Consider the following 14,185-nt stretch of genomic DNA (forward strand, 5'->3'; position numbering starts at 1 on the left):
TTATTTATTATGAAACCTCAAATTGTGTAGGTGCGTGACAGTGTTGGTAGGCGACGTGCACTAACTCACCGCCACCTCCCCGCCCGCACACTCGGATGCCACGTTTGCTTGCGAATGCCATGCGGCTCCCCTGAAAGAGCGTGAACAGCGATCCGAATCAGTCAGCTGCACCGTGCTGACCATGTGTGCATGCGTGCTCCTTCCTTTTTCTCATTCAGCTGTTTGAAACCACACCTCCCCTCCACCCACACCCCCACCTTCTTCCCAAATCCCGCTCCTGCTCCGAGTGCAGTCATTTCCAGTGCAGAGAAATGTCCCCGGGGATACTAGCGGATGACGCGGCCTCTCATCCTCTTTCTGTTTAAACACCCCCCCCACCCCCACCACCACCACCACATCTTTTCCCTCCTTTGACTCGCTGTCCCCTTTTCTCTCCCTTTTCCCTCTCTCCATTTCCTCTCCCTGCCCCCCACCACCCTCCCACTCTCCCTCCCTCCCTCCCTCCCTCTCTCCACTCTAGCACTGCAGTGCTGATTGTGATTGCACACACACATACACACACACCCACACACACACTCATGCAAACACGCGCGCGCGCGCGCGCGCAGGAGCGTAGCTGACAGGCAAGGACTGCAGCAGCATGCACCATCCGTGGCTGAGGTGTTCAGGGACACAGGAAAGGGGAAGTGAGGGGAGGAAATAGTGCTGCTGCTGCTGCTGCTGCTGCTGCTTCTTCTTCTTCTTCTTCTTCTTCTTCGAGCCCTCACGCCAGCCTGCTTGTGTGCATCTTTGCGGCGGTTTGGGGTTGGGAATGTGCACAATGCTCTTCAGAAGAGGATAGCTTATGTTATCCAGCTTCCTCTGCACTGCCTCTGCATCCCGTTCACCCTGCTCCTCCCACTCCCGCTATTTCTCCTCCTCCTCCTCCTCCCGTCCACAGCATCGTTAGAGCCGGACTACAGATTGACGGGGAATGGCGAGTGGCGGACGATCAGGTTTCGCACAGCTGAGAGATTCCACCGTGGCTATGCTACATCTACACCCACACTGAGGGACACGCTGGATTGTACTTGACATTCGGAGCGAGGAAGACCGACCAGCCGCCCGCGAGGAGCCTTGGATGTGCGCGCGCCCCTCTCTCTCCGCCAGTTTTGCTATTGGCGCATTTTCCCCTGTTTTGCCGGTTGTGTGTTTTTTTTTTTTTTTCTACCTTCTGCGAGAGCAGCTAGCAGGCACTGCAGCATCAGGACCGCAAGACCCATGAAGCGGTAGGGGCATGAGGACCCAGGGGCGACGCAAAGGGAGGGCTTGAGTGCTTCCATTGCTACCACTGCTGCTGCTACTGCTGCTGCTGAGGTGCTTATCTTGATTTTTTTTTTTTTTTTCCTCCAGAAAAAGGGTGTCTGGTGGGGGTTGGAGTGGGTGGTGACAGCACAGGTACCCAGGCCCCTGCAGAGCGGAGCGGGTGGCTCTTCTGGGCCAGGCAGGCAGGACGTCCTGTGGGAGGAAAAAAAGGGCTGGCTCGAGCACCGGGCTCCTGATGGTGGCTATTTTTGTCTCCCCTAACTGAGTGATTGGGAAAGCGGGTGGAGGAGAAGATGCTTATGGCCCGAGACACGGCGCGGGATGAAGCTCAAAAGCTACACAGGAAGTGGCTAAAGCACCAGGCCTTTATGGCGGAGCTGGCCCGCAATAAGGAATGGCTGGCCAAGATAGAACAGGTGAGTAGAGGTGACCAGGGTGATGATGGTGAGGAAGGAAGGGGAGGATGGAAGAGGGGGGGAGTGGGAGGTGTGCGTGGGGGGAGGATGGGGAGGTCAAATGGGCAGAGCAAGTGGTCAGGGAGCATGCTACGGAGAGCGTTGACCGTGGGTGTGGTGGCCGTGAAATCAAAGGGGCAAAATAATAGTAATAATCATTTTTAAAAAAGTGGAGGTCGGTGTCATTGATCAGATGCCAATTTGGCCGTTTTGTCTCGGCGAGACCCTGGATAACGTCAGCAAGGTTATGTCACCACAATGTCGCTGTGGCTTTCCGGGCTCACAGGTGGCAAACGCCGTGTGGCTCCGTCGCCTGCCTGCCTGCTTGCACGGGAGGCTGACTAGCCAAATGGCACTGCTCAGTTATGGAGGTGATAGTGAATCATATAGAGGACACCTAAAGCTCAGCCTCGGCCGAGACGTGCCAGAGGAGGGGAAGGAGCACGGGGCCTTTTGCTTCTCTTGCGTGTTAAGGCGATGGGGAAAGCGCAAATCTCGTTAGCTGTCATTTCATTTCAAAGTGCCCCCTCCCTACCCCCCCGCCAAAAAATAAGAGGACACAAAAATCATTCAGGCCTGCTTTTTTTCTGCCCTGCATTCCCAACATGCTTTGCTTCCCAGATGGATCATCATCACATGCGTACAGAGTGCCCTCTGCCACGGTGAAGCCCAGGTGGGGTCTCCACATGCAAATTACTCAGACTGAGATTCCATTTCTGTGAACTAAACATCACGTTTTGGCTGGTTAAACTCAGACACACATTGGCGCTGGATGGAAAATGTCATTTTCAGTCACATGACCTGCTGTGGACGAGACTTAATGGAAGATGAGGCATCTCGCTGAGGCACGTTTGCATAAACTTCATTGCTTATCGCTTTAATGTACTTATTTGCATAACATTGTGTACTTTACATGTCTAGCTTTGCCTTGTATACTGACTTGGTTGTAAGATATTCACGCTCTCTAATGATTCCAATTGAGCTGACTACTTCAGGTGTGTTGTGTATTTTAACTGACTCAGCATGAAGTGATCTTTAAAGCAGCGAGGAATTGCTCTCTGGAAAAAAACGGTCATTACAGTTGGGGGTTTTTTCTTCCCAGTATTAGCATTGTCCGGACCAAGGCAGTCTGTCTGTCTATTTGTTGTTTGAGTTGAAGCATCAGTGTCCTACTTTTAATGTAAAAGGTCTTCTACCTGTTTCAGTCTGTGATTTACACACATTAACACTGCCAGTGGACACACAGAAAACTGCATCACGTTGTGCTGGTGCAGGGAATCAGGTTTAGATTTTGCAAAATTTGAATCAAAGCAACTACTTCAAGTTGTTCATTTACCTATTTCTTACCATATTTGGAACGTGATTGGTCACAGATGCAGACTACTATCAGGTGTTCATGACAATTGCATCATTACACAAATGACAGTACTAACTACAATATTTTATGACAAATCTCACCGATTTCGTTAAAGGAGAAAATCTTGTTTTTTGTACTGGGTGGGCATGTGTAAAATGCATGCAAGTGTAAAAAAATCACTGCAGACATCATGCCTTACTCAAGTAACGCTACAAACAATTTTGAAAGATTAGGCTAGCATGCAGGTTATAAAACAATTCAATCTTTTTTTTTCCCTGAAATGAGAAATAATCTTTGAAAGTGAGTGTTTTTGGCCCTGATAAATATGTAAAATGCAATGTTGCTTTTTAATTGTGAATAGTTGAGATGTTACACAACAGTGATAGGAATTCATATATGACACCATGGAGTTTGGTCGAATGTCTAAATGTGACAGTATTAAAAAATAATTTGATCGATACATAAGATAAAAAAAAATGATGTCCAATTATGTGGTGCACTACCATCGAGACATGGTTTACACCTTGAACACAAGATAAAAGATTATACCTGTTACTGTTGTATCATTTAAAATTTGTATCATTCAAAATAATTTAAAACTCATGCACTATAGGATTTGAAAAACAAACATTTTTCAGAAACGTATCTAGTGATTCATGTTGTTGAAATATATTTCACCAACGTCTGGTGTTCAGGTTTTGGGTTTGAATTATTGCTCTCCAGTTAGTTTGATCTTTTAGGTTTAACATTAGGAAATGACTGAAAGCAAATAGAGGACAACACACAATCAATAAATCAATGAGTAAGAAAGTTGTTTTCATTAGTACTTTTTTAATATGTTAGTTATCTCCGGTGTTATCAGAGATATCTCTGCTTACATGTTGAGCAGGTCCAGCTGTTGAAGCCTATAGTTTCCAACCAAAAGCTGTGTTTTTTTTCTTTTTTTTTTTGCTCCTTTTTAAAAGGCAGAAATCTTGAGGGGATCCTGACTCTCAAATTAAGGAGGGAGTGGCAGGAAGGCAGCAATACAGGAAAAATATAATGACACCAGAATTAAACGAGACAACCAGAACAGCTTGCGAGAGGAACTGGCTGCAGCTGTATGTCTGCACAAATACATTTGAACGTGTCATATTTTCAGAGATGACATGACTCAAAGAGGCACCCAGAGGTCCTGCGCTGTCCTGGAAAGGACTGCACACTGACTGAAACATGACGCTGCTTCATGTCCATAAGTTCAGCGTGCTTGTGTAACCTTTTGCTTGCAAATAGCAAGAAAGTGAACGTATTCAGTGCAGAAGAAGATGGCTGCCCCCTAATGTTCTCTCTGGCGGGCCACGCTTTCTGTAAAGTTCTTGCACTGCACGCACAGGCAGCTGCAGGGAGGCCGACGTCTCGTTCATCTGCCCCCATCGTTCCATCCGCCGCTACCTGAGAGACAGACAGAAAAGATGACGCCGCGTCCTGCCATGATCAGAGAACTCTGCGTCCTTTTGGAAGGGTTCCCGTCTCAGCTCCTCGCCTCTGCTTTCTCTCAGTCCTTAGTCAGCACATGAAGCGTGCGCCGGGCTGCAGGCCGGCCCATGCATGTGAGGGATCTGTGGGAGCTTCTCCATTGTAGCCAGGGGGACTCGCGGCCGACCTTGTGCCGAGTCTTACTATGGGCCCAGGGGTCAGTGCTCGGTACATATGGAGAAAATAGGTGGCTGTGTAAAATGAGCCGTGGGTAGATGAGTGTAATGTAATCTTGCAGGGAAGCTATTGTTGACCGCCTCTACCTCAGGACATGCCTCATGCCACATTTTTGATTCAATGTAATTTTTTTGGTATTAGCTTTATGCGTTTGACATGTCTTTCATCACGTTTGAATTTAGCGCATGGATAGAAGCAAAACACATTATGGTATTGCAAAAAAACAATAGTTGGGAATTTAATTTGTAGTAGGCCAAAATAGTGGCATTAAACTAATCCTGTACAGAGGACCCTACACTTTATGTGCAGACCAAAGGGTCCGATGTCAAAAAACATATTTTAATGTTTGCTGTGATAGCAAACGCAGCAAACTGTCATCAATGCTGCAAATTGATGGCAGTGATAGTCAGTGCAGATCAGAATACGTCTCTATTACGAAATCACACGTTGGAGCGCACAGTTTCAAGTTCAAACTCCAAGTGTATGTTCAATTTAAAAAAAAAAAGAAGGAAAAACTCCCTCCCTTTGTGGCATCTATAAGTAGTTACGTAAACTGTACCAATCAAATCAACATTTGAACCCTGAAAACACTGGGCTATGAAAATGGACTTTGGTGAGCAGGATGGTTGTAGGCTGTTGTGGCTGTTTGCCTTGTTTCGGGAAGGGAAGTAACATGCAGATAACCAGATGGGCAAAACTCAAAGTTCATTTGTTTAGGATTAGAAAAAACAGAAATTAAAATGGCCAATGTCAACAAACAAAGAAAATCAGAAATGAAATCCAAATGGAAATTGATGAGCTAAAACCAAAAAAACAGAGGCTCACTACTCACTAGGAAAAAGAAAACTTATATAGTGGGACATAGAGTAAGAAACCATAGCCAAGTAGCATCTAGCTCAGAAGGGAGTTTTAATTATGCAGGTGTCTTCAAACACAATTAAATCTGCTCCTAAAGAAACAAGACAAAGAAGCCTTTCCTACAGCCTTTTCTGTATAGACCCCTTCCTCTGACTGCATCTCAGTGACGGACAGGTTGCGGCACCAGTCAGGGTCCCAGTTGAGGGTGGTTGGGTGGAGCTGAAAGAAGCCAGGCGACACTAATCAGACTCCGCAGAGGGAAAGCAAGTGAACTGGGCAAAGTCTTGGCATGGGAGAAGTAACCCACCAATCCCACCAATCCCTGGTCAGGGCCAAGACAAAACACTAAAGTTAAACCTACAGAGAGGAAGGAGGGATTGGGGGAGGGAGGGAGGAGAAGCACCAGGCCTTTCAGCGTAATGGTGACCTAATGACACTAAGCTCTGTTTTAGTGGATGCTGTACAGCTATTGTTCACAAAATTTAAATTTAAATTTTTTTTTCTTATAACCGCTGCAAAAGCACTTTCTCCATTAGCAGTTTTCTGTCATCTGCAGGGTAGTTATACAAGTGACGCTACCAATGGTGCTCTTTATACTTTTATCCATCACAAAATTAACCAGAATAGTTGATGGTTTAGATTTACTTTGTCATTAAAACCTTGAAGTATTGAATGTGTCATTAACCAGCACTGCATTTGCAAAGGTGTGGTGAAGCAAATGGCGACAAGTCACTGTAAAACAGGCTTCAACAGACAACTACTGAACTATCAGCCTCATGTGTCAGTCTCCTGGTTTTGTCTAGCCAACATATGAAGTATCTGGTATCTAGTATTGTACAAGACTAATTAATCTCGCTGTCTGAATGTAGCTGTCGTGTTCTGGGTGCTTCCTCCTGTCCCCATTTTGATGTCATATTTTACTCTTTAAAAGTAAAAGTCCCACTAATTGTCACAGACCAACGCATGTTAGGTCACCACCCGTGAGGGAGCAGTGATCCATCCCTCCTTGGTCCTGTGCCTGGCAGGGAACCAATGGGGTAAATCTTGTGTAGTGGCCTATGCTATTTTTTGTTGTAAGTGCTTGAACAGAGACACTCACCGGCAATGCATTATGTTTTGTTTTTTAAATAGCTAAATAAGGTGACCTAAGGGTGACATGGTGTGCAGTGTGTTGCCTCACAGCAAGAAGTTGGTTGGTTTGATCCCAGGCCTGGGGCCTTATTGTGTGGACTTAGCATGTTCTCCCCGTGTCCTACCTCCCAACCTGGGCTTCCACCCACTGTCCAAAAACATGCATATTAGGCAAATTGGGAACTCTAAATTGGCTGTGGGAGTGAGTGAGAATGGACTCGTCCAAGGTGTAACCCCACCTTCGCCCCACGACAACTGGGATAGGCTCCAGCACCCCCACAACCCTGAGTGCCGGAGGAGAGATGATAGAAAATGGATGGATGGGTAGATGAGTAATCTTACTCGCATTGTATTTCACTGATGCATCAAAAACATGACATTCATATTTAGCTATAAGTAGGGCTGTAGTGAATGTCATGGTGGAATAAAATACTACAATTTTACCTAACAATCTGTATTACATCATTTTGACCTAATTATTTAACACTGAAACGTTAACACTCGAGTCTATCAGCTCATATAACATACACAATATCACATGATATCAGAAAATACATACGTCCGCTTTACCAAGTGACCCCAGCGAAAGAAAACTGCGGAAAATTCAATATGATTGAGACAAATGCTATTGTCCTTATATCTTACAATAATGAACAAGACCCTCCACTACTTATCCAGCCTGCTCTGCAACATCCAAGCACAGATGGACATTTGAGCTCAGCCTTTTTCTTTCAAACACAAAAAATGAATAAAAGTCCACTTTTAGAAGCAGAACAATATTTATAAAACAAAGCAGCTCAAGGGCAGAGTTATTTAGCTTACAGCAGATGATATACGAATCTCACTGCAAAGGGCACAGCCGTCTTTATATTGTGTAACTCAAACGATGCATGAAGGAGAGCTTACGTTCTTTTTTCTGTTTTAACAAATGGTCATTCTTAATTTCTGTTTACAGCTGGTTTTGTGCTACACGCATTCTGCTAAACTTCTATCATGAGCAGAAAACAAAATTTAAAGTAATCCTGGATACAAACCACACATGACTACTCATCCTTTAAAATTAAAACCTTTTAAATCCTAAAAAAAAAAAGAAAAGAAATCAAAGCAACACACCATATAAAATTGGACCATCACCTTTTGTGAACTGCAACAGAATCTAGGTGATAAAAGCCAAAACTGAACCTGCATGTCATGGCACTTGTGTTTGCGGATGAAGGGCAAGCATAAAGAAAAATAATAACGTCACTATAATAAACATAAATTACAACAAGAGCTTTTTGGCTTGCTAAATCCTGACTATGCTTTATAAAGAGATTACCAGTGTTGCTCTCATATATCCAGTTGGCCTTTTGATACTGACACACCATTATTGCAAAAACACCTGCTAAAATGTAGGACTAACCCTGAATCAAAACATGATAGACATGAATCGGATCTATGCACAGGAGGCATAAAACATGGACACATATTTACTGCAACTGCCCTCAACATATTGCACAAATGACCTTGGATCCACCTATGCCCAGGCTGTATAGAATGGACCAACACACTACATAAACCCTTGATTTTTTATTTTTTTTTTGCCTGGTTTTTATGCTCCACTTTAGCCTTATTCTTCTGCTCTATCCACCCCTTTCTGATTTCTTCTCCCTTGGCCTTACTCTGTGTCAGGAAAGCCGAGAGAGAGAGAGCAGCTTTCTGCTGGCTCTGCATTATGAGAGGGTGAGCGAGGCTGAGGAAAGATAGGAGAAAAAGAGGGACGAGAGAGAGCGAGCGAGAGAGCGCTAGCAGCAGTTAAGCAGAGTCCGTGCCAAGAGGAGGAATGCAGCACTGCATTATGAAAGCCATAGGACACACAGCAGGCCCAGTTCAGGGTAAAAAGGTAAAGAAGAAATGCAAAGATTTCCACAGTAGCAGTAGCCAGATAAACATGATTCTTGGCACAGGCTGATTAAACATTGGCCGTCGAGGAGAAAAAAAAAAAATCACAATTGGTAAAAACGAGAAGCATGTTGTGTTTAAAGAGCGGAAGACCGCAGTATCATCTCGAGTGTTAAAATGAGGAAGGGCTACGCAGCATCAAAATGATTGGTGGCTCTGACCACTGTTGAATCGCAGAGAAGCGCCTCCAACACAAGACAGTTTGTGGAAGGAGACTGCCAGTAATCTCAGTCTGGGAAAATCTTTGATCACACCATGGACAATACAAGCAAGGTATCAATAAGGATGGAATAGGTTTTTGTTTTTTGTTTTTTCGACTCTCCGTGCAGGATTTTTAGGTCACCCTGAGGCCAAACTTTGCTCCACCTACATCGCTCTATGCAGGCAGGGGACTTTATCCCTGGCATGGACATGTGTTTTCCTCAGCTATTTTAGGGACAAACACGATTCTCACCACCAGCTCTGTATTACCCACACAGTTTAATCATGCAGCAGGCGGATGCAAAGTTTCTCGAATCACGATCTCTTTGAGTGTGTGTGTGTGCGCGTGTGTTTGTGTGTTGTGCGTGTGCGTGTTCGTGTGTGCACCTTTTGGGAAATGGTCGCTCAAAAACAGAACCCCAGCAGATTACAACGATTTAGATTCCGTTTACTCTGTGATTTGGAAGCTGATCCTTCACTGTCAGCACTGTTTCTCGTCTCAAGGAGGGTCAGGAGCTCATCCAGGAGAAGCCGGAGCTCCGTCCCGTCGTCCAGCAGAAGCTGGAGGAGATCAGAGAGTGCTGGTCCGACCTGGAAGTCACGACCAAGGCGAAGGCCCGTCAGCTCTTTGAGAACAACAAGCCTGAGCCAGCGGTGAAGAGCTACTCGGACCTCGACCACCAGCTCTCTCACCTGGAGCAGCAGCCGCCACAGCTGGAGCAAGCACACCACCTGCCTACCTTCAACGAGCAGCTCCAGAAATTCCAGGCAAGTGTCACGAATCCCCAGGCCTTTCATGTGAGGTTGACATCATAGTTCTTGTAAATTACACATTGCTGACAATAAACAAAGAACTGTTTATTTGAAGCTTCTTTAATTAATCCATTTATTAATCACTACTCATTTAGCCATTTGTGAATTATGTCAACACTGTCAAATTAATAACATGTAACATCTTCATTCTTTTACTCTTAAATGGTTGTTGGTGGTTGCGTCCAACTGTCAAACAGCTAAACATTATTTGTCTGTATTGTGTTTCTAACTCCTTTACACACACTGATTTGTTTGGTGCTATTCTGAATACATTATTTGGTAACGACTGCTCATTTGAGTTACTGTTGATCTTTCTGCTGTCTCCAACCAGTCTGCTCAGCCTCCTCTGAGCCCTGACGTCAAAGCATTTACATCCACACAACTGCCAGCCACTGAGTTTTTTTTTGGTGGGAGCGGGGGGGAGGGGACAGGGGAAGGGTGCATTCTCTGACCTGAAAATGATGGACGGGCCAGTAGCTTTTTCTGTGTTACTGTACTGAAACAATCCATTTATATTTTGCTTGACTTTCTACTTCACAATACCAGCCGATTATTATATTATCGCCTCTGCAGGCTTTTTTTTTTTTTTTTTTCAAATGAGTGCAAAGCTTCACTGCATGAGAGCTAGTGGCCATCTTCCCTGCTAGCTGTCCCTAGCAGTGAGCGGCTGGCCAGTCACAAGGCAATGGACTGTTCCAGATGGAGCAGGTAGGGGAGGGGGGAAGAGAGCCAAAACTGTCTTTTCAGGCTGAGTGAGAGAAACTCTGGTTCTGAAAGGCCTGTGTAGCTCAAACCAAGTCTTTTTGACCAAACAAACGTTGTTTATTGTTGGAAGTATACCACCACAGTATTTTAGTAAATCGGGAAATGGCCACGATAGGGTTCCTAAAATGTACTTTTTGGGACCATTTTCTCAAGATGGTTGTGCATTGAAAATCCCAATCAGATCATTTGTTTTTAAAAACACTCAGAACCATCTGGTCCAGTCTCCACCACATCTACATGCCTCAATGCATTGAGTTGTTGTCATGTCATTGACATTTTCCCTAATAAATGCCCTGACATGTATCTGATCATTTTAATTGTCTGTTCTGCATCTCCAACCTTCGTTTTGGTGCAGGCCATTGAATCTCAGATCGGAGACGTTTACAAGGATGTCGGAGAGTTGGGGAGCTTGCAAGGGGTGTGTGTGCCCCAGCAGGGACTGATTGCGGCTGACAGAGAAGGAGGGGAGCAGTCAGGCATTATGGAGACCCGCATCGTCCGTCTCATTGAGCCCCTGAAGGAGAGGCGCCGTATTCTGCTGGCTTCCAAAGAAATGCACCAAGTTGCCCAAGACCTGGAGGATGAGATAGTAAGAGCGCCTCATCTTTTGACTGCCTTGAAATCTTGTGTTTCTGACACTGTTTGTTAATTCTTTTAAGAAAGTGTACAAGTCTTTTCATGGTACCTGGACTATGTACGCCACAGAGAGAGAGACACACATACTTACCAAACTTCTGTTGCTTCACAGCTGTGGATTCAAGAAAGGCTCCCACTGGCATCATGTAAGGATTATGGGAATAATCTCCAATCTGTGCAGCACCATGTGAAGAAGAACCAGGTAAGTGTGACAGGAGATCATGACTGGCCACACCCAGGTCAGTCCAGAAAATTTACTTTGTGATTGGTGCCTTTAGACGCTGCAGAGGGAGCTGACGGGGAGACGGGCTCGTGTGGAGGAGGTTCTGGACCGGGCGGGGATCATTGCTTCGCTGAGGACCCCGGAAGTGGAGTTTGTGCGTGAAGGAGCAGGGCACGTGCGCCAGCTTTGGGAGGTTTTGCTGCTGGAGACGGAGAGGAGGTCTGTGATGCTTGACGCAACACTACAGGCGCAGCAATACTACAGCGAAGCGGTGAAAGTAGAGTCCTGGCTGTCAGGTCAGAAGCTCAATCTGGCCAATGAAGAAAAGGGCACGGTATGGGCAGTCTATATTGTCACACAGGCATTTCATTAAATGGGCATGGTGATCCTTACAACTAAAATGTTCTCTTTTTTTTTTTAGGATGAATCAAGCACCCTACAGCTGCTGAAAACCCACCTAGCCCTTGAGCAAACAGTGGAAACATATACTGAAACAGTTGGCATGCTGTTGCAGCAATGCCAGCATCTGCTGGAACTTGGACATCCAGAAAGGTTTGGGATCACCTTCATGGACTTTGTGTCAGGTGGCAGAAATTGACCACATAAAATGGGTTTTCTCTCTGTCTCAACAGTGAGCAGATCACCAAGCAGCAGTCCCACATAGACCGCCTGTATGTGTCGCTGAAGGACATGGTGGAGCACAGAAAGACCAAGCTGGAGCAGCAGTATTGGCTTTATCAGCTCAAAAAGGATGTGGACGAGTTAGAGAAGTGGATCACAGAACGTGAGGCAGTGGCCACTTCCACTGAGCTGGGCCATGATCTTGAAGATGTCACAGTAAGTCCTTTACACCTGACACTTTGTTGCGACATAATTGCGGTCATTTCATGTCAGCAGTCTAAATTAATTGTTGAGGAACATCACAAATTTAGGTCACAACTAGAAACTAAATTTCTACGAAACAACATCATTATTTTCTTCTTGTGATGACTATAAATTCTGTGTAGCTGCAAAAAGAAGACAATTTATATGATATTACAAACCCTTTTTGAATTCCAAACAAAATCAAGACGAGTCCTGAGTTGGCATACCCCATCATCAACGCTCTGTGTTAACTGGGTTCCAGTGAAAGAGAAGCTCGCGGCTGTCCCTCTAACTTCTATCCAAAATGGGCGTTCAAATCAACAGAACTGAAAAGTTATTCACAATAATTGCCTTTCAGAAATACTTGTGATATTAATCAATATCACATTTGAAACCACAATTTCCATTCTAAAGCCACGGCATTAAAGGGAACAAACCTCACAGCCACATGATTTGGGCTCATCTAAATCTGAATTATAGGGTACTGGTAATTTAAAAACATAAAGTCTGTAATACCCCAAGAACAATTTCCTTTTCTAGATCCTGATACAAGACAATTATATTAAATACAACTATTTTGGAACTACAGGCCAGACCACTATTAGGGACATATCCTGCCATAAAAAGACAACTCAGCCTGACAGTTACTTCTCACCAATGTCTGTGCTGAGTGCTTCTGAATTATCCTTTGAGACACATTCGCACTAAGTAATATTTGAGAAACCCCCCCCTCTGTAATTCTTGTTGGGCAACAACAGGATAAGAACAGGGAAATAGAATGCATTGTTATTTAAGCCTAAGAAAGAAAAAATGTCGAAAAGATATTTTTCAAAAATCAGCTCAAGAATGTATTTCTGTTCAAGGTGCTTCAGGAGCAATTCACCAAGTTTGCCTCAGAAACCAACAGCACTGGCCAGCAGCGCATGGAGCAGGTTAACAAGATGGTGAACGAGATGATCGACTGCGGCCACTCCGACGCTGCCACCATCGCCGAGTGGAAGGACGGGCTGAACGAGTCGTGGGCGGACCTCCTTGAGCTGATGGAAACCCGCAGGCAGATGCTGGCGGCGTCGCATCAGCTGCACAAGTTTTTCACCGACTGCAGAGAGGTACAGCCGGAACAAAGATGATTTCTCCAGTGCTGGGTTCCGAGTCTCCATCTTGCTTTGACATGCAGATTCTGCTTTTGCTATTTTTAATGCGCTCGTCACGATCCTGTGGTGTAGGTGTTGGCGCAGATCGCAGGGAAGATGAAGCAGCTGCCAGAAGTGAGGACGTGCCAGGCAAACATCACCAATCCAGCCACCCTGCAGAGACTCATGCACTCCTTTGAGCATGCCCTTCAGCTGTTAGTTGCACAGGTGAGTCACGCTTCTCCTTCATGAACCCACAAGTTACACGGTGCACTTGCTGCAATGTTGATCATATGTGAATTTGTACATAAAAATTCAGTTCTTGTTTGGTTAGCACATCTAGCCCAGAGGTGAAGTATAGCACGTATTATGTTTTTAAGTTTTGAACTCTCTGGTGTAGGTGAGGCAACTCCAGGAAAACGCTGCTCAACTAAGAACTATCTATGCTGGCGAGAAGGCAGAAGCCATCTTTGTCAGAGAGCAGGAGGTGATGGAGGCGTGGAAGGAGCTGCTGAGCTCCTGTGAGGCCAGTCGCGTCCATGTCACCTCAGTCACCGACAAGGTCCAGTTTTTTTCAGTGGTGCGCGAGAACTTAATGTGGATGGAAGGCATCATGGGACAAATAGGATGGGACGAGCCCAGGTAAGACAACTGATTGGTCACAGAAGACAGTAAAGGGTTTAGTTCCTACATTGATTCTTCGGTTCCAGTTAATTTTAGAGTCCCTGTGGTCATGTGTTGTCCCTGGGGACGGAATTTCATTACTGTTCAATGTGACATTAGGCTGCAGAGTCACATTGATTTATTTGAA

General features: G+C 45.2%; 1 protein-coding gene across 1 annotated transcript; it reads left to right on the forward strand.

Annotated features, from left to right (window-relative positions):
* Window positions 1-573: 573 nt before the first annotated feature.
* Window positions 574-14,020, forward strand: LOC142884391 (spectrin beta chain, non-erythrocytic 4-like). The gene is made up of 10 exons (XM_076019945.1): window positions 574-1,721; window positions 9,445-9,708; window positions 10,874-11,107; window positions 11,267-11,356; window positions 11,433-11,711; window positions 11,799-11,929; window positions 12,010-12,214; window positions 13,105-13,350; window positions 13,468-13,602; window positions 13,775-14,020. Exons 1-10 carry the CDS (start codon window positions 1,599-1,601, stop codon window positions 14,018-14,020), a joined length of 1,953 nt encoding a protein of 650 aa, XP_075876060.1. The 5' UTR covers window positions 574-1,598.
* The last annotated feature ends 165 nt before the right edge of the window (window positions 14,021-14,185 follow it).

Source organism: Nelusetta ayraudi, unplaced genomic scaffold (assembly GCF_046127955.1).
Source record: "Nelusetta ayraudi isolate G7.1 ecotype Tasmania unplaced genomic scaffold, CSIRO-AGI_Nayr_v1 ptg000011l, whole genome shotgun sequence".
Lineage (NCBI taxonomy): Eukaryota > Metazoa > Chordata > Actinopteri > Tetraodontiformes > Monacanthidae > Nelusetta > Nelusetta ayraudi.